This window comes from Vulpes lagopus, chromosome X (genome assembly GCF_018345385.1).
Source record: "Vulpes lagopus strain Blue_001 chromosome X, ASM1834538v1, whole genome shotgun sequence".
Lineage (NCBI taxonomy): Eukaryota > Metazoa > Chordata > Mammalia > Carnivora > Canidae > Vulpes > Vulpes lagopus.
This window is the reverse complement of record NC_054848.1, coordinates 45,114,267-45,142,258: the sequence shown is the minus strand read 5'-3', so window position 1 is coordinate 45,142,258 and position 27,992 is coordinate 45,114,267. Positions and strand designations below refer to the sequence as shown.

General features: G+C 50.9%; 2 protein-coding genes across 14 annotated transcripts in view; both read left to right on the top strand.

The window, feature by feature from the left end:
* The window catches only part of IQSEC2 (IQ motif and Sec7 domain ArfGEF 2), an 80,700-nt gene extending 63,967 nt beyond the window's left edge, over positions 1–16,733 (top strand). For 4 of the 5 annotated variants that reach the window (XM_041741652.1, XM_041741653.1, XM_041741656.1 and 1 more), the window contains 11 exons: positions 212–1,107; positions 2,578–2,739; positions 3,222–3,344; positions 4,341–4,507; positions 6,896–7,035; positions 8,452–8,577; positions 10,743–10,842; positions 11,406–11,567; positions 13,127–13,300; positions 13,804–13,853; positions 14,451–16,733. In XM_041741652.1, coding sequence (XP_041597586.1) covers positions 212–1,107; positions 2,578–2,739; positions 3,222–3,344; positions 4,341–4,507; positions 6,896–7,035; positions 8,452–8,577; positions 10,743–10,842; positions 11,406–11,567; positions 13,127–13,300; positions 13,804–13,853; positions 14,451–15,416 — 3,066 coding nt within the window. In that variant the 3' untranslated portion in view covers positions 15,417–16,733. The remainder of the gene's footprint in view (positions 1–211; positions 1,108–2,577; positions 2,740–3,221; positions 3,345–4,340; positions 4,508–6,895; positions 7,036–8,451; positions 8,578–10,742; positions 10,843–11,405; positions 11,568–13,126; positions 13,301–13,803; positions 13,854–14,450) is intronic. The other variant, XM_041741657.1, reaches the window with a different exon arrangement.
* A 6,315-nt stretch (positions 16,734–23,048) lies between these two features.
* The window catches only part of KDM5C (lysine demethylase 5C), a 31,902-nt gene continuing 26,958 nt past the window's right edge, over positions 23,049–27,992 (top strand). For 4 of the 9 annotated variants that reach the window (XM_041740978.1, XM_041740982.1, XM_041740976.1 and 1 more), the window contains exons 1-2: positions 23,052–23,697; positions 27,655–27,732. In XM_041740978.1, coding sequence (XP_041596912.1) covers positions 23,548–23,697; positions 27,655–27,732 — 228 coding nt within the window. In that variant the 5' untranslated portion in view covers positions 23,052–23,547. Of the gene's footprint in view, positions 23,698–27,654; positions 27,733–27,992 lie in introns of all 9 variants that reach the window. The other 5 variants (XM_041740977.1, XM_041740974.1, XM_041740980.1 and 2 more) reach the window with 4 other exon arrangements.

The window sequence follows — 27,992 nt, the reverse complement described above, 5'->3', positions numbered from 1 at the left end:
ACCTGTGGAGGGGGAGGGGTATTCCTTCTTCTTGGCTGACCCACTAGGAAGATTCCCCCCTTCTCCCTCCCTTCCTCCCTCCCTCCCTCCCTCTCCGCTCCCTCCCCTCTTCCTTCCCTTCCTCATTCCTCCCTTGCACCATCCCACCCTCCTCCCCTACATCTTTCCTCCCTCTCTCTCCCTTTCCCTCTTCCCCTTTCCTCCTGCACAGGTAAAGTCTCTGGCTGAATCCATTGATGAGGCCCTGAACTGCCACCCATCAGGGCCCATGTCTGAGGAGCCAGGGTCAGCCCAACTGGAGAAGCGGGAGTCAAAGGAACAGCAAGAGGACAGCTCAGCCACATCCTTCAGTGATCTTCCCCTCTACCTGGATGACCCAGTTCCCCCACCATCCCCTGAACGACTGCCCAGCACAGAGCCCCCACCCCAGGGCCGGGCTGAGTTCTGGGCACCAGCCCCTCTCCCGCCAGTTACTCCACCAGTGCCACCAGGGACCCGGGAAGATGGTGCCCGTGAGGAAGCCACTCGCAGGGGTCCCGGGTGCTTGGAGTGCCGGGATTTCCGGCTGCGGGCCGCTCACCTTCCCCTGCTTACCATTGAGCCTCCTAGTGACAGCTCCGTGGACCTGAGTGACCGCTCAGATCGCGGCTCTGTCCACCGCCAGCTGGTGTACGAGGCTGACGGCTGCAGCCCCCATGGGACCCTGAAGCACAAGGGGCCACCAGGCAGGGCCCCAATCCCCCACCGCCACTACCCAGCCCCGGAGGGCCCAGCCCCAGCCCCACCAGGGCCCCTGCCACCAGCCCCCAGCAGTGGCACTGGACCCAGTGGTGTGGCTGGGGGTCGGAGGTTGGGGAAGTGTGAGGCAGCAGGCGAGAACTCTGATGGTGGAGATAATGAGAGCCTTGAGAGCTCCAGCAATTCCAATGAGACCATCAACTGCAGTTCTGGTTCCTCTTCGAGGGACAGCCTGAGGGAGCCTCCTGCCACGGGTCTGTGCAAGCAGACTTACCAGCGAGAGACGAGGCACAGCTGGGACTCGCCAGCCTTTAACAACGACGTGGTACAGAGGCGGCACTACAGAATTGGCCTCAACCTGTTTAATAAGTACGTGCTCCCTGATCCTGCCTCCGCACCTGTTTCTACCCTGCTGGGGGTGCTTTGACTGGGGCGGGGGTGCTGAACTCCAAGCAGAGATCCTGCTTCCCCTTGCTGTCCTCTTATTTCATGGATGGGGCTTCTCCCCAGCTTTTCAGGGAAGAGGATTGGCAACAGGGTGGCAGAATAGAAAGCCCTCCCCACCACACACACACACACACACACACACACACACACACACACACACACACACACCGTCAGAGGCAGTTCTAGTCTTCATACTGCCTCTGACTGGCTATGTGACCTTGGGCAAGTAACTTCCTTCTCTGGGCCCCAGTTCACTGTCTCTAGGGATGGATTCTGAACCTCGGTTCTTCCACATCCCCTTTTTGGTGGGGGAGGTAATATGATGTATAAAGAGCCCTGCTCTGAGTAACAGGTACCCTGGGCCCCAACCTGACTTCAGCTGAACTCTGTGTGCAGCCATGGGCAAGGTGTGTGCCTTCCTTAGGGTTTCAGTTCTTCCACCTATTGATTAGCAGGGTGTGTAATGTTTGAAGTGCTGGGGAGCATGGTGGGGTGCTGGAGTCATCAGTAACCATGATTGAGCTCTTTCTAGGTGCCCGATCTTGTTGCCAGGTGCTTAGGAGTGGGGTAGAAGTGTGACATTTGGTCAGAAAATAATTAGAAAGCAAATGCTCTGTGTCTATAGCCTAGGAGACACTGCCACCTGTATTTACTTCTCACAATAGCTCAGTAAGGTGGGAAGTAGTGTCCCCGTTTATATTATAAAAAAGAACTGAGGCTTGGAGAAGTAAAAGGAGTTGTCCTGTGTCATACAACTGGTAAGTAATGGGTTTGAGACTCTGGTGGCACCAAAGTCTCTTCCAAATTCCAGCCTTGTGGCGTCCTAAGGCTCTGGGGTTCTGACTATGGGATAGTTCAGACCCAGATTTGGCCTTGTGGAAAGTAGGGAGTATCTTCTCTGTCAAACCACCCACAGAGGCTGGGTAATACTTTGTCTTAGTGGGATGTGGGAGGCAGACAGAGTAACCTCTTCACCTTCCTATTCTGAGGGTCTGTGACCCAGAGAGAAGGGCTTCGCCTGGAGCTCATGCCTTTTCCTGGGACTCCTCTATGCCCCCTAGGAATATCAAAGCCCCTGGCATATAGAAGCCTCCCATTAGATCTTCATTTTCTTTCCATTGTAGTGTGGCTCCAGTAAAGGAGGCAGTTGGGTTGAGGATACCTTGGAAATTTGGAAGCTCTGCAAGAGTATCTTCCTCTGCCTGGGCCTGTTTTCTCACCTGTAAACCACGGTGTCATTGGACCAAATTATGTATTCAGTTGACTGCATAGCAAGGAAGTTGTCTTGGTTCTCTGAAGCAGTGGTTGAGCCCCAAGTTAGTGCAAGTAGTGGGGACAGGGGGCGGAGCTCCAGGCGGACAGCCATCTCATCTACCTCCCGTCTTTCTGCAGGAAGCCAGAGAAGGGTATCCAGTATCTGATCGAACGGGGCTTCCTGTCAGACACACCGGTGGGAGTGGCTCACTTTATCCTGGAGCGGAAAGGCCTGAGCCGGCAGATGATAGGGGAATTCCTAGGGAACCGGCAGAAGCAGTTCAACAGAGATGTGTTGGAGTGAGGACCCCAGGAAGGGGCAGAGACTGGGCTGGGGCTTCCTGGAAAAGGAGGGCAGGAGGGAGGAAGTGGGCAGCTGGTCTGTTGTGCTCAGATGAGCTTGACAAAACAGGATGAAGAGACTTTCCTGTTCCCGTACCCCTGTACTTCACAAAAGCTCTCATCTCTCTTGGCTCTATGCCCAAAAGTCTTTCTGGGTGGCCCGGCTTATCCCCTGCCCTGCTTTAGGCCCCCATTTTCCTGTCTCTGAAATGAGTGGGTCAGTGGAAAGGACCCCGAGTAACCATGTAGTCTGGCCCTGACTTTCTGGGGGTGGATTCCATTTCAAACATTCCTTCCTCATAAGGACCTGCTAGGGACCATGGGTCCAGATTTTGGAAGTCTTGTCAGTGGGGGTGTCTGTCCATTCAGGCAGGTCAGGGTAGGTCAGAGGTTTTCTGCAGAGGACTTGAGAGTGCCATACCCACTTCTGTGTTTCTCAGCTGTGTGGTGGATGAGATGGACTTCTCCTCCATGGATTTGGATGATGCACTCCGGAAGTTCCAGTCCCACATCCGGGTTCAAGGCGAGGCCCAGAAAGTGGAGCGACTCATTGAAGCCTTCAGGTGTGCCTGTTTCCCCACTCTCCCCAAGCAAGATTAGGGGTGGGATGGGGATGGGGAGAGGGGTCAGTACAGTGTGCATCTCCAAGTTACCTCTCTGGGCCTCCTACTTTCCTCACCAGAAAATGGAAATGATAAATCCTACCTTGCCAGGCAGTTGTGCAGTTGTGAGGATCAGAGGTAGCGTGCCTAAAGTGTTTGGTTCAGCATCTGGGACGTGGGCATCCAATAGGTGACAACAGCAGCCACAGCTAATATTTGTTGAGCACTTACCAGGTATCAGGTGCTAAGCTGGGCACTTTACACAATTATTTCTCTGAAGGCTCACAACAACCCTGTGAGGTAGGTGCTTTTATTGTGATTCCCATGCTGCAGATAAGAAATCGGAAATTTAGAGAGGTTAAGTAACTTGCTCAGGGTCATAAAGTGAATAAGAGGCAGAGCCAGGACTTGAACTCAAGGGTGTTTGCTTTCATGACCAGATGCCCTTAACTTAGTAGAGTTAATGCTTTGGGGATTAGGCAGACCTGGATAGAAATCCTGGCCCCACCACTTTGGGGTATTTAGCAGAGAAACAGAAGAATTCCTAAGAACTTTTTGCCCATAATGGGAGAAGGATTTGACTTGTTAGTCAGAAAGATCTGGATTTTCATCTTGTCTTCACCATTTACCAGCTCTATTACCCTGAGAAAGATACCTCTTCACTTTGGGCCTCATTACTTCCTCTGTCACATGGGGCTGCTAATAGCTACTTTGTAGGATTCTGATAGGATTACATGACACAATGTACCTAAATCCCCTAGCAGAGCTCCCGAAGAGGTAGTGGTTGTGATTTTTACACACTAGTGTTGGGAAAACTGAAGAAAGAGGTTGTACCCAAAAGGCTTGGGAGTATTTCTTGGGGGAGAGGGTTGGTGGCACCAGACTCAGGACAGAGGGGCAGTGGTGGGTAGGTGAAGATTACTGGTGCCTGATCCTGGCCCTGATCCTGCCCTGCAGCCAACGATACTGTGTGTGTAACCCAGCCCTCGTGCGCCAGTTCCGGAATCCAGACACCATCTTCATCCTTGCTTTTGCTATCATTCTCCTCAATACTGACATGTACAGTCCCAGCGTCAAGGCTGAACGCAAGATGAAACTAGATGACTTCATCAAGAACCTGAGAGGTGACCCCAGGCCCCCCTGTTGGCTTGTCCTGTCCTTCCCTTTGGAAGGGAGAGTGGGCAGGGTGGGAGTGGGCTGGGAAGGAGGAGGGAGATCATATAGGCTCCCTGGATATTAACCTGTGATGTTCTCTGATTTCCTCCAAAGCTGCCATATTCCCTTATTAATTCACTCAAATACTTGTCCATCCACTCATTCCTGCACTGAACACTGACTGAGTGGGTTCTGGGGTTACAACAGTGGACGTGAGAGATGAAAGCCCTGGCTCTTACAGAGCTTATTCTAATCCACCCAGGCATTGACGCATCACTCCTTCTTCCCCTCTCCTCTTTATTTATGCTCATAAAGGCTCATTTAATTATGCTCTGTGCTCCTTCTCCATCCATACATTTATTGATTCCCTTGATCAGCCAGCCAACACTGAGTGCCTCATGTGTGCCCGGCCCTGCATTGGGGACTTAGGACACTGTAGCCCCTGCCCCGAGAGAGCTCCCGGTTTGTGGGACTGACTTATAGTACCAGATACCCAACACAAGAGAATAAATAAGTGAATCATGATGTCAGATAGGCCAAAAGTGCAGTCAGAGCTCAGAGGTAGAAGAGCCCACCTTCAATACACTTCCTGGAGGAAGTAGTATTTTAAGATTGACCTTCAAGGCATAGACAATGTGACAATGTGACAGAATAGCAACAGAGGAGGCTTACCTAGCAGTAAGAATAAAAAGGCACAGAGGTAGGAAAAGTTGTTGGGAGAACAATTAAGATGGGGTGGACGACCTAGTCAGAAAGGTCAGTTGGAATCAATATATGAGGGCCTCAAATGCGAGGTGAAAGGTGTCACCTTGACCTTTTTTCTTGGTTTATTCTGTTGATATCAAGCCTGTCATCTCACTAAAGAGCAGCCTACTAAAAGCGGCACAGATGTTAGTATTATTTAAACAGAAATGAAAGAGAGCAATAGATTTGAGGAAAAACAAACAGATGAGACAAATTGGCTGACCGACAGGCTTTGCACAGTTGCTGGGCTTAAGCTCTCTGGCAGCTGAGATAAAAAGATGATGTGATGAAGGATGTTCCCTTAGCACCTGTCCAAGGAGGAGGTGTGGCATTTCCAAAGGAGAATACAGTTTCTCTAGCAGAAGATTTAGGGGGAAGAGTGAGTGGGTTTCACTCAGCAGACAGGAGTGGAGAAGGATGGTAGACTCGAGGGGAGGGAGTTAGATCAGAGGCCATCTGGAGCTGTCTTCCAGACTCCTGCTGTTAGTCATTTGTTCATTCACTCATTCTCCCCTTTCTTTCTCCCTCCCTCCTCCTCTGTATGTATATGTGTATGTGTCCATACATATGGTTACATGCATACACATGTGTGTGCATACATATATGTGTATATATACGTGTGTGCATATATTATTGTATATGTGTATATGTATTTGGAGAGGAGGTACTTCCTCTCTAGGTATATGTGTGCATATACATATATATGTACATACATTTATACATATATATGTATTATGTATGTGTATATCTTTCCCCCTCCAATTATTAAATAAATAAACAAGCGAAATGAATACTTCCTCATGCCCAGAAATTTTGGAAATAGAGCAAAGGGGAAAAAAATTGTTTAATTGTCCTGAATTCTGCTGCCTAGAGGCAGCCATGGTTGATATTTTGCTGTTTTCTAGTCTTTTTTCCCCCCTCAGCATATGTAACTTTTTATACAGTTAAGATCACAGTTAAGCTGTGAATGTAATTTTCATCCTGCTCTTTCCACTTACTTTGCTCCAGGAATTTTCTCAGGCTTTTTTGTAAACATCAAGTTTTTAATAGCTGTAAATTATTAAGTGGATACATTCAGCTTTAGTTGACTATTCCTCTATTGTGAGGACTTAGGTTGTTTCAAAGTTTTCCTGTAAGTAGCACTTGCACATGTATCTCTGCACTGTTTCTGAGCAGATCCTTAGGGTAGATTCCTAAAAGAAGAACCCCAGAATATTTAGGCTTTTGCCAGGTTACCTTCCAAAACAGTTATGTTAATATATGTGCCCACTCCCTGCCCTTTTACTAACAATGGCTATATCATCTAATGCTATTTTTGCTAGTTAGAAGGGGAAAAAAAGTACCTGATTATTTTAATCCCAGGTGCTCTGAGTTGCTTAGAAAAAATCCCCACGCTGGGAAAGAAAGCAACTGGGTATCCAGTTGTTTGCTGAACAATAGTCCTTGGTGAAGAGCAGCTCTTCTGGCCCAGTCCTAAGGGACTGAGGGGTGCCCACTGCCTCCAGTCCCAGCCATTGCTTGCCTTCCTGCCTGGGTGTGAGGTATTGTGGAGAACCACTACCACCCACTCCCCACATTTATACAATATGCCTCTGTGTTACTCCCCTACCCAGGGGTTGACAATGGTGAAGACATCCCCCGAGACCTCCTGGTGGGCATCTACCAGCGTATCCAGGGGCGTGAACTGAGGACCAATGATGACCATGTGTCCCAGGTGCAGGCCGTGGAGCGCATGATTGTGGGCAAAAAACCAGTAAGTGCCTTGGGAGGCTACAGAGGGGACAGGGTTTGGGTTGGCTTCTGCCAGAGTGGTAGGTAAGCCAGTAGCCCTCTCAGAGCCCCAGACTCCCCTCTCCTGCTGACTGGAGTGAGTGATAATGCGTTCTCAGGGGTCATGGTGCAGAGTGTGATGCTCTTAGGGGAATGCATCTAGCACATTGTTTTGTTTTTAAAGATTTTATTTTATTTACTCATGAGAGATACAGAGCGAGAGAGAGAGAAAGAGAGAGAGAGAGAGAGAGAGAGAGAGGGGCAGAGGGAGAAGCAGGCTCCACGCAGGGAGCCCGACATGGGACTCGATCCCGGGTCTCCAGGATCAGGCCCTGGGCCGCAGGGGGCGCTAAACCGCTGCCACTGGGACTGCCCGCATCTAGCACATTGTAAGACACATAATGGGTGCTGTGTAAATACTAGCATCCTTCCCACCTCTGTTTTTGCCTCTCCATCTCAGGTGAGGAGCCAAGCTCATAGTTAGCTGATAACCCAAATGAAGTACACGCTCTAGTCTTGTGGTCAACAGACATTTACAGATACCTTTCCACAGAGCCCAGCATTGCACCAGGGAGTAGGGACATAGATATGAATCAGATAGAGGCTCGTCCTTGGGGGCACTCACAGCCTGGGAGTGGGGGGTGTCAGACAGCACAATACTTCTGCATCATAGTTAGTCTAAGGGAGCATAAAGGAGGGAAAGGTCACGGCAGCTGGGTGGCTCAGTTGGTTGGGCATCTGCCTTCAGTTTGGGTCATGATCTCAGGGTCCTGGATCAAGCCCCACATCAGGCTCCCTGCTGCACAGGGAGTCTGCTTCTCCCTCTCCCTCTGCCCCTTCGCCCCACTCGTGTGCACGTTCTCTCTCAAATAGATAAATCAAATCTTAAAGAGGGAGAAGTCATTTTCAGTCCAGGGAAATCAGGAACAGCTTTTTGGAAGAGACAACACTAGAACTGGGGTTTGGAGGAAGAGTGGAATATGGAGCTGGGCAAGAAAGGCATTCCAGTGATACCTGGATGACTCAGTGGCTGAGTGTCTGCCTTTGGCTCAAGGGGAGATCCTGGGGTCCTGGGATTGAGTCCCACATTGGGCTCCCCACAGGGAACCTGCTTTTCCCTCTGCCTCTCTCTCTCTCTCTCTCTCTCTCTCTCTCTCTCTCATAAATAAATAATATTTAAAAAAAAAAAAGAAAAAGAAAAGAAAAGAAAGGCATTCCAGACAGAGAAAGCTATTAGGACAAAGGCAAGCCTAGGCCTTTGTTGTTTAGACTCCTTGTGTCAGAGTGACAGTGATATGTATCAGAGGTAAACTTCCTCTTGAGGTTGAGTGATAAGGTACCAGAGGCCTGAAGCTGGTATTCTAGCCTTGTTGACACCTATTTCTTCATGCCTGTCTAGGTCTTGTCTCTTCCTCACCGTCGACTGGTTTGCTGCTGTCAACTCTATGAGGTGCCAGATCCAAACCGCCCACAGAGGCTAGGGTTGCATCAGCGGGAAGTCTTCCTCTTCAATGATCTCCTTGTGGTATGAGCGATCTCCTTGTGGTATGAGGATACCTTGTGGTATCCTATGTGGGGGTGGAGATGAAGGAGAGGTGGTAAGTTCAGACCCTGGGTCCAGTATGAACCATGCTAACATTGGCAGGTGGAGGCATGGTGGGTGAGGTGCTTTATCATGTGATCTGTGCAGTCCTGGATAAGGCACAGGCCCCCTCTGCCCCTCTATTACCTTTTGCGTTCTTTTGGAGGTAGTGACAGTGGCATAGGGGGAGAAAATGTGAGGAGCAGGGGAGCTGACAGATCTACAGTCTGGGAAGTGGTAGGAAACGTCCCCATCCATCTCAGTACCCCAGAGTGCTGGCTGGAAGGAGGTAAACCTGTGACCCTGGGGTCACTCTGAAACCTTTGGGTGGTCAGGACACTTGAAGTGATTCTTAAAACCAAGCTCATCACCACTACATCTTTTAGAGCTGGGACTCTTAAGGACTCTGCCAGTAGGAAAAGAATTTCAGGGCCTCCTGTCCAACCTCTTACCCGGTGCAAGAACTAGTTTCCTGCATGGTCCCCTGCCTGCATGACTGCAGAGAGAAGGCTGCCTTCCTCTAAGGCAGCCAGTTTCCTGGTTAGACAGCTCTGATTGATAGAAACTGCCTCCCAATGAGTTTCCGCTAACCATCTTCCCCGGGTCCTTGCAATCACAGAGAACAAGTGTTCTCCTGCTCTGAGACAGCTTCCCAGGGATTTGAGGACAGTGACCTGTCTCCCCCACCACCCACCCCCATGGTCTTCTGTGCTTTAGAACAGGGTCTCTCAATTTCAACATTATTGACATTTGGGGCGGGATAACTCTTTGTTGTAGGGGCTATCCTATGCATCAGAGGACATTTAGCAGCATCCCTGGTCTCTACCTACTAGATACCAGTAGCACTCCTTTCAACCAAAACTATTTCCAGACATTGCTAGATATCCCCCCAGGGTTCAAAGTCACCCCTGGTTGAGAATTGCCACTTTAGATGAAGCCCCTCTGATGCTTTTGCTAAGCCTTAATTTCCTCCTCTGTGAAGTGGGGCTAATCCCTCTCTCATGGGGTTGCCATGAAGATGGAGTTAAGAAGTTGGATGTGGAAGAACCTAACCCAGAGGAATGATTGGCCCACACAGCTGCTGAGTAAATGTCTCAGTACCTGTCACATACTGACACCTGTGTGTGTCCAGCCCCATACTAGGCACTGGGTTCCCAGAGATGAATGAGACTCAGTCCTTGTTCTCAGGACTGAAAAAAAGAAAAGAAAAGAAAAGAAAAGAAATGCTTTGCATAACCATGCACTGTAACCATCCTGAAATGAAATACTTTGCTTTTAAACACTACTTGTAGACTGTTTGAGATGTTCACAGCCTATGGTGGTTGAATCTAGAGTGCTCAAGTATGTGCTCAAGTACTTGGTAAAGACCTTGGGGTATTGAGAGGAAGACTCAAGACATCCATTCCTTGGCATTTGCCATTGTTTTGCTGGGTTCCGGGGGGGGGGGGGGGGGGGGGGGGGGGGGGTGGGCAAGAGACAGGAAAATGAGACTCCTCTTGGCACTTCTGGTCCAGCAGGGGGCAATCCACCCTCAGAGTGCTCACCTAAAGCCTCATGGTGAAAGGCACTGAAGCAGCACTCTCAAGTTCCAAAAAGGGGAGGGGGGGCACCTAGGTGGCTCAGTCGGTGAAGTGTCTGCGTCTGGACTAGAGTCCAGGAATCAAGCCCCCCCATCAGGCTCATCAGGCTCCCGGCTCAGCAGGTAGTCTGCTTCTCCTTCTCCCTCTGCCTCTCCCTCCCATTCATTCTCTCTTTCAAATAAATAAATGAAATCGTTTTTAAAAAGTGGGGGGCAGGATGGGGGAGTCTGTGAGAGGTGTTAGGTAGAACAGACTTTCTGGAGAGAACAGCCTTCAGTTACCTCCTATAAAAATCATAAATGCCTGTTATGTGTCATTACATCAGGAACTTGCGTTTTCTCCCCGTCTGCTCCTTAAGCTTCAGTTTTTCCCAACTTGTGGGTATGAGTGTTTGTACGTGTGTGTGTGTGTGTGTGTGTGTCTGTTAGTGGCAGTGGGAGGGGAGGGTGGCTGTGAGAAATAGGTGTCATGTGGAAATTCCTCACCCCAAACTCTGCCTTTTGTCCTTTTCCCGCCCCCCTGCCAAAGGTCACCAAAATTTTCCAGAAGAAGAAGATCTTGGTGACGTACAGCTTCCGTCAGTCTTTTCCTCTCGTGGAAATGCACATGCAGCTCTTCCAGAATTCATGTGAGTCCTTCCTTGGATCCCAGCATCCCCAAAGTCTATGCTATAGCCCCTGTACTCATCCTTCATCCGTACCAATCTCCAGTTTTTGGAGTCCTTTGCAACTGGACCAAGGTCTCCAAAGCACCTACTTGGTCCTAGGATGGCAGGGCAGGCCAGGGTGAGGTATAATTTGGGTCTGTGCCCTGGGGAGCTCGTGGTCTGGCAGAGAGCTGTGGTGTGTATGTTTTCCGGTGGGCCGAAGAGATGGTGATCACACTGTGCTTTGCAGGACTGAGCCAGTGGAGCTTTGTGGGGTGGCAGCGGAAGCAATGTGAGTAGAGGCAGAGGTGTGAAGGAAGGGGTTCGAGAGAGCAGCTAGAGTTCACTTCGCCTTTATATCTGGAATAGAGGGAGTAATGGGGCCATAACTACCAGGAACTTGGGGGGGGGGCTTGGGGAGGCAAAGGGGAGCCACTGAAGATGCTGGAGCAGGAGAGGAAGCTGGAATTGAGAAAAATGCGTTCACATATGAGCCATTTTGCTTCCATCCTGACGAAGGTGCCCGACCTCCTGCTTCCCCGCAGATTACCAGTTTGGGATCAAGTTGCTGTCTGCAGTACCTGGCGGGGAGCGCAAAGTCCTCATCATCTTCAATGCCCCCAGCCTCCAGGACCGGCTGCGCTTCACTTCCGACTTGCGTGAGTCCATCGCTGAGGTTCAGGAGATGGAGAAATACCGCGTGGAGTGTGAGTATTGCAGCCACGCCTCTTTCCCCTTTCCCTGACACAATACTCCACAGACACCAAGAATCCTGTCCTCTGAGAATCTCAGAGTTGAGGGTTAGCTTGTCCAACCTTCCTACCCTCATTCTAGGAGCCTTTCAGCCTCTGCTTGAATACCTTCAGTGACAAGGGGCTCATTACCTCTGAACTGCAAATTATTATTCCAAGCCCTAATTATGAATCAACTCCTCCTCTTGAAAGGCAGCAGGGAGAAGAATCAGGGTACCAGAGGTAGGACTCTAGTTTCAGATCCCAGGTATGCTACTTATTATTTAGATAAATGGGGGCAAGTTGCCTGACTCCCCAAGCCCCAATTTCTTCATACATAACATTGGAAAAATGAAATCTCCTTCATAGAGTTGTGGAGATTCAATGAGGTAAGGGAGACAGGGTGTCCTCTTCTCACATTCAGGTTCCTGAGCAGTGTCCTCATTGCCCATCCTTCTGGCCACCAGAAGCCACATCAAGTCGCTTAAAGCATATATAATGGAAAGTGGTGATTACATCTCATTCCACTCAGTGCCCTCCAAGTTTTCTCTTCTCCAGGATAAGCAACAGTTAAGTAACATGGTGTTGAGGAGAAAGGGGCAGGCAGACACAGAGAGAGAAACTAAGGCAGTGGACAGCTGCTCAGTGAGCTCATCATGGTTCCAGAGTCTACTCTTCTCCTCAGCAAAGCAGGGTCACACATTTCATTTCCATGAGACCAGATCCTTGAGACTCAGGGGATATTCAGAGAGGGGTGAGCATACCAAGATGAGGGGGAAGGCCACAGACAGAAGTCTCCATGACCTCCTCCAGGAAATGAGGGTATAAAGAGGCTGGGGAGCTCAGGCTCTGGACTCAGGCAGACCTGCTTCCAGAGTATTGGCTCCCCGCCTTCCAGCCGTATGACCCTGGGCAAACTCTATGTATTCTTGGACTCTCAGTTTCTTTATCTGAAAACTGTGGATGGTGGTGCTTACCTCTGAACTGTTGTGAGATTGAGCAAGATCAAGTATGCATAGCACCCAGCATACTGCTGGCACATAACAGAGGATTGCATTCCTTTTGGTTTCCTGCTCCTGTCTTTCCAGGACCCCTCTGCTCTGAGAACTGAGCAGACTTTGGAATGCTTGCCCTTTGCAAAATCTAGAATCTCTGCCATAATCTAGAAGATTCTTCCTACCCCTGGTGTGACCAACAACTCTGAAGCTTTGTTTTGAAGGGCAGGGGTGGTTTGGGAGACTAGAATGAGAGTGGGCAGGGAAGCCAGGAACCAGAAGTTGCCAGAGGAAAGGGGGGGAATAGGAGGAACAGAGGGAAACCCCAGCTAGAGCTAGGGGAGATGGTGCAAAACAGGGCTGGGCACTATGGGGGGCTTCAGAGATGGAGCTGAAGTGGGAGGGAATGTGCTGAATGTCCAAGGGGCAAAGCAGGAGGCCTGGAGACAGAGCGGGAAGGTTCATGGAGGGCTGGGGGCAGTTAGGTGGCCTTTAACTCCTGTTCTTGACCCTCTCTCCCTGTCTCCCCGACTACCCCAGCGGAGCTAGAGAAGCAGAAAGGTATGATGCGGCCTAACGCCTCACAGCCTGGAGGGGCCAAGGACTCAGTGAATGGCACTCTGGCCCGCAGCAGCCTGGAGGACACATATGGGGCAGGCGATGGGCTCAAACGGGGCGCACTCAGCAGTTCCCTGCGAGACCTCTCTGACGCAGGCAAGTGTTTGGGGCCCCTGCCCTGGCCAAGGAGATGTGGGACCAGGTGTCCTCTCTGCCTCCTCTCACTGGCCTCCAGCCTTCCCTGCACCTGCCATACATGCACGCACCCTGCCTGCCTTCATCCAGAGCCCTGGGTGCTACACCGCAGGGGGGCCTGGGAGCCAGGTCAGATCAGGTTGAGCCTAGAGTTTGGGCCAAGGAGTGTGAAGCGGGGCCACAGTCTTAGCTCCTCTCTCTTGCTGCTCCACCTCTCCTCTCCTCTTCTATCTCTCCAGCACCACCTTTCCTCCTCCATCTTTTCCTCCTCTCACTCCTCCTCCTCCTCCTCCTCCTCCTCCTCCATCTCTCTTCCTCCCTGCCTTCCCCTCTTCAATGGGGAAAAGGGAATAGGGGTGTCTATCTCCGGGAGGGGCCCAGGCCTGGTGCCCAGCTCTGGAGCCCAGCAGGGTGGGGAGAGGGAGTTGCTGCTCTGACGCTGGGCTCCTTGCTTATGGGTGCAGGGAAGCGGGGGCGGCGTAACAGCGTGGGATCGCTGGACAGCACCATCGAAGTAAGTGCCAGCTCCTGCCCCACATGTCCTCTGCATGAGCCCTGCCCTGCCATGGAGCCCCAGAGGAGGAGGGGACCTGTTGCTTCCCCCTCTTCCCTGACGGGAACCCTGAGGCTGCCTCTCCCGGCCACCCACTCTCTATCTGTCAACTCTGTCTGTCCTCACTCTGCCTGTCTCTCAGTCTTTTTTCCACTCTCCCTAGCCCCGCTCAACCCCAGGGCTGCTCCGAGTAGAGCTGTCCTTGGAGTTGAGCCATGAGAAGCTCTCACCTCCAAGTCCCTGCCCTTTGAGCCGGGGCAGGTCATTCTGTGTCTCTCTCTCGGGGCCTGACACTCTTCCTGCCTGCAAAATGGGGATGATGAAGAGGGACTACTTCTTCCTCTCCCAGTGGAGGCTCAGATGAGATAGTAGATGTGACAGCAGAGTTCTGCAAGCTGGGGAGCTCTGTGTACAAAGTATAGGACCGCTATTGGTTTTCATGATGCCCTGGGGGTTCCTGTCTCCCCAGCTCCAGACCCCCAGGGGCCGGGTGGAGTTTAGGGTTGGGCATTTAGGAAGTCTAGACTGGCCTGACTTTCCCCCCCTCCCCGCTTCCAGGGGTCTGTTATTAGCAGTCCACGCCCTCACCAGAGGATGCCACCTCCGCCCCCACCCCCGCCGCCAGAGGAGTACAAGAGCCAGAGGCCCGTCTCCAACTCCTCATCCTTCCTGGGCTCCCTGTTTGGAAGCAAGCGGGGCAAGGGGCCCTTCCAGATGCCACCGCCGCCAACAGGCCAGGCCTCTGCCTCCTCTTCATCTGCTTCTTCCACCCACCACCACCACCACCACCACCACCACGGTCATAGCCATGGTGGCCTGGGAGTGCTACCTGATGGGCAGTCCAAGCTCCAGGCCCTGCATGCCCAATATTGCCAAGGACCAGGCCCTGCCCCACCACCCTACCTCCCACCCCAGCAACCTCCTCTCCCCCCACCTCCTCAGCAGCCCCCACCCCTGCCCCAGCTGGGCTCCATTCCACCACCTCCCGCCTCGGCCCCACCTGTGGGGCCACATCGCCACTTCCACGCCCACGGCCCAGTCCCAGGCCCCCAGCACTATACCTTGGGCCGGCCAGGCAGGGTGCCCAGACGGGGGGCTGGAGGACACCCTCAGTTTGCTCCACATGGCCGCCATCCCCTGCACCAGCCCACATCCCCATTGCCTCTGTACAGTCCTGCCCCCCAGCACCCTCCAGCCCACAAACAGGGCCCCAAGCACTTCATCTTCAGCCACCACCCACAGATGATGCCAGCAGCAGGGGCCACTGGGGGCCCTGGATCCCGGCCACCAGGAGGCTCCTATTCCCACCCTCACCACCCCCAGTCACCCTTGTCACCGCACTCACCCATCCCGCCCCACCCTTCCTACCCACCCCTGCCCCCACCCTCCCCCCACACCCCACACTCGCCCTTGCCACCCACCTCCCCCCATGGCCCACTGCACGCCTCTGGGCCCCCTGGCACGGCCAACCCACCTAGTGCAAACCCCAAGGCCAAGCCAAGCCGGATCAGCACCGTGGTCTGATGATGAATGGAGGGAGTGAGCTGGGGCCCAGGGAGGTCTGGGGATTCTACAAGAGATTCCCTGGTTTTTCCAAAATATATATACACATAGAGATGTCCTCCTCCCCACTTCCTCCCTGCCTCGGCACCCTTCCTCTAACCCCCAACAGTTGCCATGGGGTTTCCTTCCAGATTCAAGGATCTTTGTCACTTAAAGCCTGGACACAGGGCTCTCAAGCTCTGGGGAGTGGTGAGGACCTTTCAGAGATCCTTGACCTTTTTGTTTTTCCTCTCTCCACCCCCCCACCCATTCCCCACTCCCTGAGGTGGCCTCCGGCCTGAGAACCAATGTGAGCAACCTGTCAGCTCTAGCTGGTAGAGAAGGGCAGGTAGGTGTCAGGAGCAGTGAGGGTGAAGGCTTCCCCAGAGCACCTCTAGCCATGGGGGCCTAGGAGGGAGCTCTGTAGAGTTGTGGCCAAACCTCAGCTGGCTCGGCTCTCTCAGACCTCAGGGCCTGGCTAGATTCCTCCGTGTGTCTCTCTGCCTGCTGGAGGAATGGGGCTATCGGGGCTATCAGTGCACTCAGTGGGTGGGCCGCCACTAACACTGGGGTGGGGGGGCCTCCCCCCACCCTCCGCAAGGGGCAACGCTTCCTCTCCAGAGCCAGCCTCTGTCCTCTCTCCAGTGGGCCCCAGCCCAGACCTCTTCAGCTTGATCAAAGTCCAGACAGGTTTTGGAGGGGGGTGCTCAGGTCTAGGATGAGAAGGGCACTGCCCTCCCTCACCCATGTTGCATGCCCCCCCATTCCCTTATACCTCCCCCACCTACAACTGAAGACAATGCACTTTATAGATCTTGCCCACATACACCTCGCTAGGGCAGGGCACCCTGCATCAGCCCTGGGGAGAGAGGCTCCCAGAGGGCCACCATAAGCCCATGATGTTCCTTCCTGAGGCAGATTGAAGCCATCAGAGCAGGGGTTGGGAGCCAGGATGCCTGAGTCCTTCTGTCCATCAAAATGTCTGCTGCCTCTCCAGCCCCTTTACAGCCCTGTTTATTTATTATAAATATATTTTTTACAAGCCCCAGCTCCTCTTCTTGCCCCGCATATCCAGCTCCTTTCTCAGCTCCTGCCTCCCTCTCTCCCCTCCACAGTGGGCTGCAGTACAGACAGACAGAGCCTGGCTGTATGAAGGTCCAAGGACCCAGGGGCTTGGGGGTGGGGGAGGGCAGCAGCCAGAGGGGCTGTATGGAGAGGAGCTGGGGTTCAGGCATTGTCTTTTTTCCTCCTTGTATATAAGAATGTATATTTGATGCCTCATAAAAGACCTTGTGCTCACCTCCTGCCTCTGCCTCCTACTTATGCCCCTTCCCCCTGGGTGGAGCCCATGGAGAAAGAGGCCTTAGCCTAGAGAGGTAAGGAGCTAAGGGTAGCAGCTCAGGCAGCTGGGTGGGTGAGATGCCTTAGTTGGGTGGGAGGTGGGGAAGAGGGAGGTTTCCCTGTCTCAGCTCATTAGCTGCCCAGGTGACAGCAGCAAGGGTGTGGGCTCTGGAGTTGATCCAGTTCAAATCCTGAAGCTTTCCCTTCTGAGGCATGCACACTTGGGAAGAGCACCCTCTCAGTCTCAGTCTTCTTACTTTAAAATCGAAGGTGATAAGCCGTTGCCACGTGGAGTTGGGATGATGACATGCAGGGAGGGATGAATGTCAAGCCAAAAGCATGGAGTAGGTGCTCGGGAAGTTACTTCCCTGCTCTTCCTTTCACAGGTCTGAGACTTCCTTCTGCTCTTTTGCCATCTATGCTTACCCTTCCTGTGGCTGGCCTGGCTTTACCCTGGGGCACTCCCTACCCTCCACAGCAAGCCATGTTTCTGTCCTTGAGAGGGAGGTCCGGCGGCGTGACAAGGGGGGTAGTAGGTGACCTGGGCCAGGCATCCAGAGGCTAGATACATTATAAGAGTTCTTATGTGTATCCACTTAGGTCCTCAGATAACAAAGAGCTGGATTCTCTTCAGTTTACAAGGTAGGGGACAAGTCCAGAGAAGGGAAAGGTCTTTTCCAAGGCCACACAAGTCAGAACAAGGGTTCCTGAGTTCTCGGCCAGGCTACTGTCCAGCCCTCCAAACTGCCTCCCTAGGAAATGAACATGTTTCCAACCCTACTAGTTATATCCTGGGGAGCACAGGAGAAATGGGGGCAGAGCATTGGCTCTTGGTTAGGCTCAGCAGGGTCCCCAGAAGCAGCAGTCAGTAAACATTTTTGGTGCCTTCTAGGGAATGGTTTGGATGGCCCCACTCTTTAGCAGCTTGGACAGTGGCTCAGTTTGCCTCTTTGCCTGCACATTCGAATGGAAGAAGCAGCTGGGACTGTCTAGCCACTTGATGCCTCCTCGGGGACCCACCCTGAGCTTTTGAAGAGCTTAGATACAGAGGTGCCAGAATGAAATCCAATAAGCATTTTTTTGGTTGGTTTCTTCCCTGGTGGGCCAAGCTGGACTGCCTTTGGTTGCTCTCCCTTCTCCAACCTTCAAGGTGATGCCAGATGCCGGTTTTGTCTCCCCAAGGCTGAGCCTTTTGCACTCAAATCCAGGCTCAGTCACATATCCGACTATGTTGCCTTTGGCAAGTTACCTAGCCCTTCTGAGCTGGGTCTTTCACTTGTAAGACAGGGATAATAATCTTGTAGGGAAACTGATAACAGATGCATGTGAAATGCTTCCCTCCTGCCAGACACACAGTAAGCTGTTCTCTGCCACCTACAGAAACTAATGCAAACTCCTTGTCTTGACATTGGAGGTCCTCCACCGCAGGGCCCCAATTGATCTCCTCATCCTCATTCCTCACTCACACTTTGACCACCCACTCACTGTTCCCTGAGAAGGCCTGTGTGTAATTTCCCTGTAATTTACCCTGTGCGTAATTTCCCTGTGCCTCCCTGCACCCCCACCAAAGGGGCTCCCCTCAACATCCCTGATGAAGAGTTTCTCATTCTTGTGAGATGGGCTTTAAAAAACCCATCCCTCACAAAATGGGCCCTTGATTACATCCTCTGAGATCTTTCGTTATCTTTCTCCCCCACCAGGCCATATAAGTGGCTCAAGAGCGACGATGGTCTGAATCATCGCTGTCCAGAGCATTGCCCAGCACAGATGATGCTGAAATTTTGTTGATTCAAATGAATATATAGTTCTTTCTAGAGTCAGGTACTTTTGCATTGGTTGATTTACTGATTGGTGCAACCTGTGTCCCAAGCTTCTGGGCCCCCTGGGACCTCTTCATGCCTCCTTCAGCTCTTGCCTATGTTCTCCTGTTCCCTCCTCATTGCAGCACCAGCACTGGGCTGTTCCTGACCCTGCACCCTCACCCTCCCACCCCCACTCCCCGGAGCCTCACCATCCAGACTGTGGAGGGGTAATTCTGCTCCTCACCTCCCCATTTGTTTGAGGGCCTGAAGACAAGAAGCCCAGTGGCTGTCCGGCTATCAAAGGTTCTACTGCCAATCTCTTTGGGAATGTAGATGGCAACAGACAACACACAACAAAAGACAAAGGTCCTAGACTCTCACAGCATTCTTTGTCCTAGACTAGCACTGTCCAATAAGTCTTTATGTGATGATGGAAATGTCCTGTATTTGCACTGTCCAGTACAATACCCCCTAGCACATGTGGCTCTTGGGCACTTGAAATGTGGCTACAGCAACATAGGAACTGAGTTTTAAAATTTAAATATAAATAGCCACATGTGGATAGTGGCTACCATATTAGAGCAGAACAAGAACTTCAGGAGTGAACAGCCTGGCGGGGATAATGTCCATGTGATATAACAAGTACAGGCCCAGAAGGGAGCACAGCATGGATGAGGGGGTGCAAAGAAGAGGGAAAACCCAGCTTGGGGTGGGTGATGGGCAGGCAAGGAAGGAACTGCCCCTTTAGCCGAGTCTTCAAAGGTGAAGGAATTACCCTCATAAGGAAGGGCATCTGTCAGAGGGAACAGTGTATACAAACGCCTGGAGGGGTGTGAGTGTGTGATGTGTTAGTGGCATAGTGAGGAAGGAATGAGAGAGGGAAGCCCAGGTGGTAGGCCTGGCATATCCTGAAGCACAGTGGCTGGCAGGCAGCATACCCTCATTCCTCTGTTGCCAATAAGTTTTTTCACCTGAGCCTCATGAGGACCTAAGTAAGACCCGGTGACACATTGAGCTAGACCTAGTGTCCCCATTGCACAGTTACTGTTTTCCTCTTTGTAATAAATGAGCATCTTGTGGAGAGCTACATCGACATCATATAAATATCCCGTTCTCCTCAAACTTGCACCCACCAGTTTGAGTATTCACTGATGATTCTCCAGGTTGCCAAGTGGTGATTTTCAAATGCCATCATTCTTTTGACATGGATTAGTTGGCTTTCCACTCTAAGGGAGAACTTTCCCTTCTTCTACAAGTATTTGTTTATATCCTTGTGGACTCTTGATTGTCTATTGTATTCAATGGGTTATAACACATTAGTATCATTCTTTATTATGATGTTCAAAATGCCCCAGATCTGGCCAGCAGGAGGCCCTCAGGGAGCTGGCTGCTGTGTACTTTTGGCAGGTCTCCACCTTTTTTTGAGCACTTCCTTGTTTTCTGGCACCACAAGATGCTCCAGCCCCGTCATGTACTTTCCTTGCCCTAGTCTTGGAATCAGCCACTTTTTCCAAGGAGCCCTGGTTCTTTTTAGTAGAGAATGGCATTTAGGAACCAAGATTTGGGCCAAGATTTCAGTGTTATAGCTATGTTTTAATTAAGAGTTTACTTTCTACTTGGAAAAAGTCTGAGCATCTATTGAGGATCTACTTACTCCATCCTTCCTTGAAAGAAAAGCTTTCCCTTTCCCTCATTTTATTTATGTATATCAGTGTGAAGTCATGGATTTTTATTCCACTCTTCAATGAGTTATAATCCACTTTCATAATTCATCTGGAATTGTCATTATTTTGAATATGTTTTATTGTTATATGTGCGTATATATCCATGAATTCACACAGATACCTTAATACCTTGAGGAGGCTCTTTTAATAATACAGGCTAGAGATAGGAAATGGCTCTCTGGGGAATAGGTTAGGCAATGGCAAGGGAAGGAGAGGATGGATTCCAGAGCTCTTCAGGAGTCAGAACTCATAGCTCATACCCACATCAGAACTAAAAGGGATCCTATTTTACAAATCAAAAAAGTAAGGTACAAAGTCATTCTAATCCTGTCCATTCAGAAAACATGGATGGGGTGTGTGGTGGAGAGCTCAATCACTGCTTTGCACCAGCTCTGCGCCAGACTTTCTCTACCAGGTGGGTGGGTGAGGCCCAGGGTGAGCTCCCTGGTGCTTCCCAAATCTTAACTCTGCAGTGGCCAGATGCGGATTGATCTCCAGCAAGACCAGAGGGTTGGGCAAGGAACCCGTTTCCTGAGCACCTTACTGGGGCTGCGGGGTGGGGGTAGGGGGCACCATCTGAGACTTTTACAGGCAGACAGGTCTGGGTTTGAATTCCAGCTCTGCCACTTACTAGCCATATGACATGATAAGTTTATACTTCCCTGAGCTTCAGCCCACTTATGTGCAGAACATGGATAACTATACCTATTTCATGGCACTAGGCCCTTGATGAATGGCAGTTATCATTATCTCTAATTTTCATAACTACTCTGTGAGGAAGGGATTATAGAGCTTCATTGGATAAATGAGAAAATCAAGGCTAAGGGAGAAGTATCCGGCAGACCTCTGTTGGTGAATGCTAGCCTCAGGAAAGCAGGGCCCCTATCCATCTTGGTCACCATTATATTCCCAGGGCCCAGAAAAGTGCCTGGTACATAAGAGGAATTTAATAAATATTCATGAATGAATGAATTAGATCTCACTGGCTTTAAAGATTCTGTGCAATTTCCATTCGCCCTTCTAGGATTCTGGGGTTGGTGTCTGGGCTAAGGACCTCAGACATGTGGGCTGAACTGAGGTCCTGAACCTGGTCTCCTGACTCCTGATTTATGTTCTTTGCCCTTTGCTGAGCTGCATCTAGATGGAAAGGCTGAACTTCCTTCAGCCTAGAATTTGACATATCTCCCACCTTCTGCATTCTCCTCACCATTCTGCCTGTCCTATTCCTAGTGAGAGCAAATGATAGGAAGAGCATTTGACCAGGAGTTTAGCAACTTCCCGTGTAACAGTAGACAAGTTGTTTAATCTTTCTAGAATTTAGTTCCTCATCTACAGAATGGGTAAGTTGACCTACATCTTTCCCAGGACAAAGGTTAAGGGAAATTGCAAAGATTAATAATAATTAAAATAGTTAGGCCTATCTGACCCTACAGTGTGAGCTCCTAGTGGTGTGTGCTGCTCTATCAGGATGTCTTCAGCTCAGCCCTGAAGCAGGTAGAATGATGTACCTAACTGGAACATGGTACAGTTAATTGTTCCTGCTTCAAACATATTTAAGCTTGTAACAGATGCTTATTATACACAGGAAGTCTTTTCAAAGAGCATATATTATTTTCAGTCAATATATACTAAGGATGCTCAAAAATATATACTCATTTTTCTTTTGTTTACTCAACATTTACTGCTTACCATGCCAAGTGCTAAGGACATATAAAGCCACATGGTTCCTGCTCTTAAGAAATTCAGTCTGATGCGGGGGGGGGGCACAAATTAAGCATTTATCAGCATGTACACAAGTACTCTAATATGTGCATAGTAGGTGTTCACATTGTGCGCAATAGTCCCACAACCAATGAAAAATATCCTCAAATGCAGGAGATGCCTGATGTGTGGGCAAAGTGCTGGTTTGATACTCAAAGTAGTTGCAATAAACCTATTCAGAAACCGCTCAATGGTCACGCACACAATAGGAGTAGATGCATACATAATAGGTACTCAAATGCATATGACAGGTGTTATACACAAAAAATACAACCCATGTACACAGATGTTTGGTAAGTACACTGTAGGCTCACAAATGGTATATGTTCCATACAGTAGGCACTAGTAGGCGATAGATGAATATGCTGTTGCTAAACACCCAACAGTTAAAATATATATACACTCGAGCATGTTTTATAGTACATTCCACAAATGTGCACACAATAAAAGTGCATACAGAACAGTTGAAAGTGTTCATTAAAATGCTTACTGACAATGACTCTTTGGGGGGTATGAATGGAAGCCCCATCTCTGAGAGGCTTCTACACATAATCTTGGATGAAATAAATATTTCCTTCCTCTCCCTGGGACCCAGCATTCCCAAAATCCATAATCCCCAGGGGGTGAGCAGCATCTTGCTCTCCTTCTTTCAGAGGTGTCAGTGCCTAGAGCTGGGAACTCCCTACGTCTTTCCCAACCTGTTTGTCAGAATAAGGGATCCCTCATATTCAAGCACCCAAAGCCTCCTTCTTTGGCCCACACCGGAAGGACCCTGAAGAAGAAAATGTTGGGGCGGGGCTCGGGCCAGAGCTGAGGTCATAGAGGGGGAGCCAGTTTGGGCCCACCACCCACCAACGCCAGCTCCTCTTCCGGTCTGAATTCGTAGCGCGCATGCGCACCACTGGCCTTTAAACGTGCGCCGCCGGTCCATCCGGAAAAAGGACCCGGCGGTTTAATTACAATATTGCTCCTCCGCCGCCGAGGTGGACTATTTGCTCTCAGTCTGGGAGGTACTTTTGAGTTCCCGCTTCCAAATAGGGAACCCACACTTGCAGATTCAGCTCAGTCCCCACGGGATGAAAGTTTCCTAGGGCTTTGCCTCACGCAACGTATACGAGGCTCGGAGGGACACACCGCGGAGGGATCCGGTTTGTTGTGGTGGGGGGGGGGGAGACGCTGACAAACCAAGATGGCGGCGGCGGCGGTGAAGGCCGTGGCGGCAAGGAGGTAACTGTCGTGTTGAAGGCTACAGTAGTTGGGAGGCAGCGGCAGAGTTTGGAAGGAACGGAGCAGGACGAAGAGGCGGTAGCAGTAGCGCCAGCCTGTGCCTCTCGGAGCGCAGCAGCTACACGCCCCCCAAAGCCCTCGGCGGGCGGCGGCCGCCCCGCGTAGGGCCTAGTCCCCGAGCAGTGCCTCGGCTTCATACAGCGGCGTCCGCCATGAGTCCTTAAGGGTGGTCCGAGCCCTCCAGTTCTAGGGCCCACCATGGAGCCGGGGTCCGACGACTTCCTGCCGCCGCCGGAGTGCCCGGTGTTCGAGCCTAGCTGGGCCGAGTTCCGAGACCCTTTAGGCTACATCGCGAAAATAAGGCCCATCGCCGAGAAGTCGGGCATTTGCAAGATCCGCCCACCCGCGGTAAGGCCCGGGGTCTGTGGTCGCCGCAGGCGAGGCCGGGAATGAAGAGCTAGGGTAGCTGGCTGAGAATTCTGGGGCGGAGGGCATCTCGAGGTGTGGGGAAACGGGATGGCTGGGACCGCTGTGGATGTGGCGCTGGGTCGGAGAAAGGGTGATGGGGCTAGGGTCCTCTCGTGGTATGAAGCCCTCAAGGGATCTGGGGTCAGAGACCCACCCTCACTCCCACTCCGACTCTTAGGTTCATTCTTGGTAAGGTTCAAAAAAGGGATGCCGAGTGGGCCGAGGAGCGTTCAGAGAAGTACCTGCACATCTCTTAGTTACCCTGGACCACCCAGGTCAAGGCTGCACTGAATAAGGCCATCTTTCCGTTTATTGTCATCACTTCCCTTAAGGCAGGCAGTGTGGTGTAGTGGAAAGACCACAGCTGTAAATGGAGACAGGTACCTGAGTTCAAAATTCTGTGCTGCTTACCAGCTGTGTGACCTTGGAGAAATAACCTAACCTCTCTGAGCCTGTGAAATGAGTCCCGTGAGTGGTTATTTTGAAAATTGGATTAAGCTAGGTAGAGTCTGTGTAGTAGGTGCTAGGTAAGTGGTAATTATTGTGACTGCGAAGGTGTTTGATGTGGTCATTGGTTTGCTTCTATGTGGGTTGATTCCTATTTACTCACACCCTGCCAGACCAAACCATCTATGATAATATCCTGGCAGGTCAGTCAGGAAATCAATCTCTGGGAATGTTCTGTCTGGCTCCCCTGAGATAGGTTTAGGGAATTGTCCCCTTCTTTTCCTAGTGGAAGGCAATATCCTTCCCTGCGTATCACCCCCCAGGCTTGACTTCTACGGATAGGCTTGGACCAGTCAGCTTGGCAGCTTGGTATGGGTCCTTCTCAGATTTGTATGGTGTTCTGTCCCAGGATATAGCAGGTCCCGGACAAAAGGGTATTCTTGGACTTCCAAAAACAGAATGGAGCTATGGAAGTCTGTCTCCTTTGGAACACTCGATTCCCAGAGGTCAATGACAAAGGGCATATCTTTGTTCTTAGGCCTGGCTTCAGGCTGCAAGAAGTCCCCCAAGGGCTAGGATAGGCTGCCACCTTGCTGGCATGGAGGAGAAATGATGATGTGTGTTGCTCAGTCGCCACTTGGGATTCCAAAGGCAGGAATTGAGTTTGGAACAGGGTGTTTCTGAGTGGGTGTCTCCGGTCTGAAAGGGGATAGGAAGCCTGACTGCCACCTGAGGAGGGCACCACAGGCCTCCTTATCCAACTTGGTGTTTTCTGGTGTTCAGCCACAGATCTAGGCTAGTTTCAAATGGATCTTTTGGGAGGTGTTGCGTAAACCAATTTTTTCCTAGTTGGAGCCTGGCCACTGATCTCTAAGGTATCCTTGTTCATGGTGAATGAGTGGCATTAGGTAGTTAGAAGTCAGGAAGGCACTAAGCAGAAAGGAGAGGTTGGAGTCCTGGGCAGCCTCAAGGAGGCACTCCCTGGAGTGGTCCAGCATCCCTGTGGGAAAGAAGTATATCTGACACAGGGGGTGGCTGAGGCCTGTATTTCTATTTTTCTGCCTTGAACTTACGGGCAGGCTGGCCTCGTGCAGGTGTTACCCTTCCTTAGGGGACCGGGAAGGGAAAAAGTGACGTGTGTGTGTGTGTGTGTGTGTGTGTGTGTGTGTGTGTGTGTGTGTGAGAGAGAGAGAGAGAGGGGGGGGGGGGCCCGCGTGACCTGCAAGGGGCCATCTTTTGTTATGCTTCTCCTCTGTACCGCAATAGTGTATTTTCTTTTCCTCCAGTCCTGGAAACCTGGTCTCTTTGGTTTTGTTCAGTTTTTTGTTTTTTGTTTTCCTCCTGTAGGGCTGCTCCTACGCCACCTTTAGGCAGCCAGGCCTTTTGGCTGGAATTTGAAGCACTCACCCAAGTTGTGCTTGGGCCCACAGTGGGAACCTTGTATGGGTGGGTGCTTGGAAATTGGAGGTTTGCCTAAGGAAGGGTGATTTGGGTTTTGAGTTGCTAGATGGTTGACTGCTAGTCTTGGGGAAGATGGGTAGGAGAAGAATGTTGGTACCCGGAGTAGACCCAGGGGATCTGGGAAGGGCCTTGCTTCCTGTATCACGTAGCCAACTTTTTAGTCACCATCCTGATAATACTGGTGTGTTTGGCACACAGGTGTATGAGATGAAGGCAGGATGAGGGAGCTCATAGGTCCCATGGAGAACAGGGCAGGGAGGTTTGCTGGACCTTCCACACCTATCTGTTGCACCCACAGCTCCTTCTCTAGGATTCAGTTTTGCCATTTCCTGTCAGGTTGCTTGATGCTGTACTTACATAGAACTCGATTCAGCAAAAAAAGAAGGGTGCCTGGAGTTTTGAGTTTGAATCCCTTTCTACCTGTACTAAGGGGACTGCCCTACTGATGGCTGGCAAGAGGACATGGGGTGCTTGTCTGGGCATGAGACATACCATTTTAGTCTTCTCTCTCTCCCTGTCTCTATCTCTCTCCTTTTTTTTTTAAAATTTTCCCGTGCTTCACTGAGCCCCAGGTGTTTGCTGCAAACCTCTCTCAGCTGAAGGGTTGAGGGGACTATATGTGCATGCAAGTGAGAGTCCTCTTGCCTCTTTTCTAAAAGAATGTGTGCAGAAGAGGCCAACAGTTTTTTTTTTTTTTTTTACTACCTCCCACTTCCATATGTATGCATGTGTGTGCGTGTACGAACACTGGTATCCTGGTGTAGTGCAAAGAGCCTTGGACTGGAGGTCAGAAGACATGGGTTCTAGTCTTGGCTCTGCCACTAAATCAGCATGTGATGTTGGAGAAACCGCATTTCTTCTCTGGGCCTCATTTTCCCCATTCATAAAATGAATGGGTTACTGGAGGTTCTTTTTACCACTCCCCAGGAGCTGAGGCTCTGGGGAGGAGAGGACTGTGCAAGGTTTGGGGAGGCCATCAGTGAGGGGCTCCCCATAGCCACCCTTTGGGTAGGACACAACAAGCTTAAACTTGGCAGGATAGAGTCACCCTCCCCACCCTTTTCATTATCTTTCCCTGACTTCCTTCCTCTCCAAATTCTCCCATTTGCCACCACAGTTGGGTATTCCATCACTTATCTCCCCTGTCCCCCCCACCCCCCACCCCCTGCCTCTTTCTGTACTGGGCAGGTGTTTGAGAGAGGACCCACAGGAAACCTTCCAGTCTGGGTGAGTGATGCAGATTCTTGCTTTTCCCTGCAGTGTCTGTCTCAGGCCCTTTAAACTGAGAGAACAGACGTTAAAGGCCCGAACCTTTAAATCCTGCTAGGATCGGAGCTGAGCTGCTGTGCATGTGTATTAGGTGGTGGGGTCAGCTTAAAATATCAAGTCTTAAGGACAATTCCTTTGGGGATAACATTTTCATTTTCATTTGAAAACCAGTTTAATTTTCCATATCAGTCTTATGAGGAAGCCAGGGCAAGTGTTCATATTCCCGCCTTACATGAGAAAACCGGCCCAGAAAGGTAAAAATCCCATAGCTCATAAGTAGTAGAGCTAGAACATGAACCAAAGTCTTCTGACTCCAGATCCTTTGTGCTTACCAGTAGTTCTAGCCTGTGTTCTATAGCACATGCCTGGGGAATAAGGAGTTAATGTTGATGTAGGGAGAGTTTGGGGTCAACTGTTTTGGGTCCCCTATCTCTATTTCTTGAAATCTAGGCACTGTACTGTTGAGAAGGACTTGGGAGAAATTTTCCAGGACATGTGCTTAGGGCATTGAGTATGGACTTGAGGGGCTGCTAGGGCCCTATTGTGAATCCTGGGCAGTGGGTAGTGGGTTGGGTGTTTGCCAGGTTAAAGAGTCGGGTGGCCAGAGGTCTGGGGAGGCACGAATGGGATGCTGAGCTGCTTGTGGTGCCCTCTGGTCTTACACTCCGCTGGAATAACCCAACTCCCTTTCCCCTCTGTAACTCCCCTCCCCTCCCCCAGGACTGGCAGCCACCCTTTGCTGTAGAAGTGGACAACTTCAGGTTTACACCCCGAATCCAGAGGCTGAATGAACTAGAGGTGAGAAGACTAGCAGCTGATGGCGGGATTGGGCGAATGAATACCTGAGCTCTGATCCCACTTCCCTCATTCCTTCTCAGGCTAAGGTACTTTACCCGACTTGGCCTTTATTCTCTCTTCTGTGAAGTTGCATGGAGGTCATGGAGGAAGCTTTAGAGCTCTGAATATAACCAAGAGCAGGAGCATTTAGCATCTCCAGTTTGATAGCTCAAAGACTGGGTATCTCCGTTTCCCTAAAGGTTTGCTACTTCTGAGACTCC